Below are 2,500 nucleotides of genomic sequence, written 5' to 3'. Positions count from 1 at the left end.
ATCAGAATAATAAAATAATAAAAAGCATTATTCTAAAGAGTTCACTGGTTGCAGCTTCTCAAATGTGAGGATTTCCTAGTTTCTCTGTTTTGATGGTCGGACATTTAGAATTTACTAACTTCTTATTCTGTTGTGTGGATTTGTATCGAGACCCAAGTGATACTGTATCAACGTGTGACCCCTGCGACCTTGCGTTGTCCCAGATGACTCACTTGTCCTCTTGCATCCTCTGAGCTCTCTCCTTCTCCTTCCTCTCCCTCTCCCTCGTCTGTCTCTCCTCCATCTCCCTCCTCTCGCTCTCCGACCTCAGTCTCTCCTGCTCCGCCCGTCCCGTCTCCTCCCGCCGACGAACTTCTTCGTCCCTCTGACGAAGGAAAAGTCACATTGTTCTCAAATTAAACTTTCAACTTACACATTGTTTGACAGGATGTTATGAAGATAAACCTGCGTTTGGCCCCAGAAGTCGTCCTTCTTGGTTCGTTGAATCTCCTCCACGGCGTTGACCTTCAAATACACGGAGCCCTGAAACAGCAGCAGAGGATGAGAGAGGTGGAGATTGTAACGTTCTGAGGTTCTGAGGTTCTGAGGTTCTTATGTTCTTACGTTCTTACGTTCTGAGGTTCTTACGTTCAGACGTTCAGACGTTCAGACGTTCAGACGTTCAGACGTTCAGACGTTCTGAGGTTCTGAGGTTCTTACGTTCAGACGTTCAGACGTTCAGACGTTCAGACGTTCTGAGGTTCAGACGTTCAGACGTTCAGACGTTCAGACGTTCAGACATTCAGACGTTCTTACGTTCTGAGGTTCAGACGTTCAGACGTTCAGAGGTTCAGAGGTTCAGAGGTTCTGAGGTTCTGAGGTTCTGACGTCAGACGTTCAGACGTTCAGACGTTCAGACATTCAGACGTTCTTACGTTCTGAGGTTCAGACGTTCAGACGTTCAGACGTTCAGACGTTCAGAGGTTCAGAGGTTCAGAGGTTCTGAGGTTCTGAGGTTCTGACGTCAGACATTCAGACGTTCAGACGTTCAGACATTCAGACGTTCTTACGTTCTGAGGTTCAGACGTTCTGAGGTTCTGAGGTTCTGAGGTTCAGACGTTCAGACGTTCAGACGTTCAGAGGTTCAGAGGTTCTGAGGTTCTGAGGTTCTGACGTTCTTACGTTCTGAGGTTCAGACGTTCAGACGTTCAGACGTTCTGAGGTTCAGACGTTCTGAGGTTCTGAGGTTCTGAGGTTCTGACGTTCTGAGGTTCTGAGGTTCAGACGTTCAGACGTTCAGACGTTCAGACGTTCTGACGTTCTGACGTTCTGAGGTTCTGACGTTCTGAGGTTCAGACGTTCTTACGTTCTGAGGTTCTGAGGTTCAGACGTTCAGACGTTCAGAGGTTCAGAGGTTCAGAGGTTCAGAGGTTCAGAGGTTCTGAGGTTCTGAGGTTCTGAGGTTCTGACGTCAGACGTTCAGACGTTCAGACGTTCTGACGTTCAGAGGTTCAGACGTTCTGAGGTTCTGAGGTTCAGACTTTCAGACGTTCTGAGGTTCAGACATTCAGACGTTCTGAGGTTCTGAGGTTCTGAGGTTCAGACGTTCAGACGTTCAGACGTTCAGACGTTCTGAGGTTCTTACGTTCTGAGGTTCAGACGTTCTGAGGTTCTGAGGTTCAGACTTTCAGACGTTCTGAGGTTCAGACATTCAGACGTTCTGAGGTTCTGAGGTTCTGAGGTTCAGACGTTCAGACGTTCAGACGTTCAGACGTTCTGAGGTTCTGAGGTTCAGACGTTCAGACGTTCAGACGTTCAGACGTTCTGAGGTTCTGAGGTTCTGAGGTTCAGACGTTCTGAGGTTCAGACGTTCTGAGGTTCAGACGTTCTGAGGTTCTGAGGTTCTGAGGTTCAGACGTTCAGACGTTCAGACGTTCTGACGTTCTGACGTTCTGAGGTTCTGAGGTTCTGACGTTCAGATGTTCAGACGTTCTGAGGTTCTGAGGTTCTGAGGTTCTGACGTTCTGACGTTCTGAGGTTCAGACGTTCAGACGTTCTGAGGTTCTGAGGTTCTGAGGTTCAGACGTTCAGACGTTCAGACGTTCAGACGTTCAGACGTTCTGACGTTCAGAGGTTCTGACGTTCAGAGGTTCTCACGTCAGAACGTCTGATGTTCTGAGGTTCTGAGGTTCTGACGTTCTGACGTTCTGACAGCAGACGTTCTGAAGTTCAGACGTTCAGACGTTCAGAGGTTCTCACGTCAGAACGTCTGATGTTCTGATGTTCTGAGGTTCTGATGTTCTGAGGTTCTGAGGTTCTGAGGTTCTGACGTTCTGACATCAGACGTTCTGTGTGTCTCCTCCTCACCACTGGGCCTCTGGGTGCGTCTCTGTATTCCGTCTGTTTGTGGAAGTTGAAGTTCACTCCGGACGCTTTGGCCACTTTGGCCAAGATGGTGTCCGGCTCCACGTCCTCGTCATCCCTGGCATTTATCGTCACGTGGGCACCCTGCACACACACA

General features: G+C 48.8%; 1 protein-coding gene across 1 annotated transcript in view; it reads right to left on the bottom strand.

Moving 5' to 3' along the window:
- Positions 1-2,500, bottom strand: part of LOC118284958 (drebrin-like protein B) — a 6,200-nt gene that overhangs the window by 2,313 nt on the left and 1,387 nt on the right. The window contains exons 5-7 of the mRNA XM_035608206.2: positions 2,347-2,487; positions 445-522; positions 213-364 (exon numbers count right to left, since the gene is read on the bottom strand). Coding sequence (XP_035464099.2) covers positions 213-364; positions 445-522; positions 2,347-2,487 — 371 coding nt within the window. The remainder of the gene's footprint in view (positions 1-212; positions 365-444; positions 523-2,346; positions 2,488-2,500) is intronic.

This window comes from Scophthalmus maximus, chromosome 20 (assembly GCF_022379125.1).
Source record: "Scophthalmus maximus strain ysfricsl-2021 chromosome 20, ASM2237912v1, whole genome shotgun sequence".
Lineage (NCBI taxonomy): Eukaryota > Metazoa > Chordata > Actinopteri > Pleuronectiformes > Scophthalmidae > Scophthalmus > Scophthalmus maximus.
This window is presented reverse-complemented; position numbering and strand designations above follow the sequence as displayed.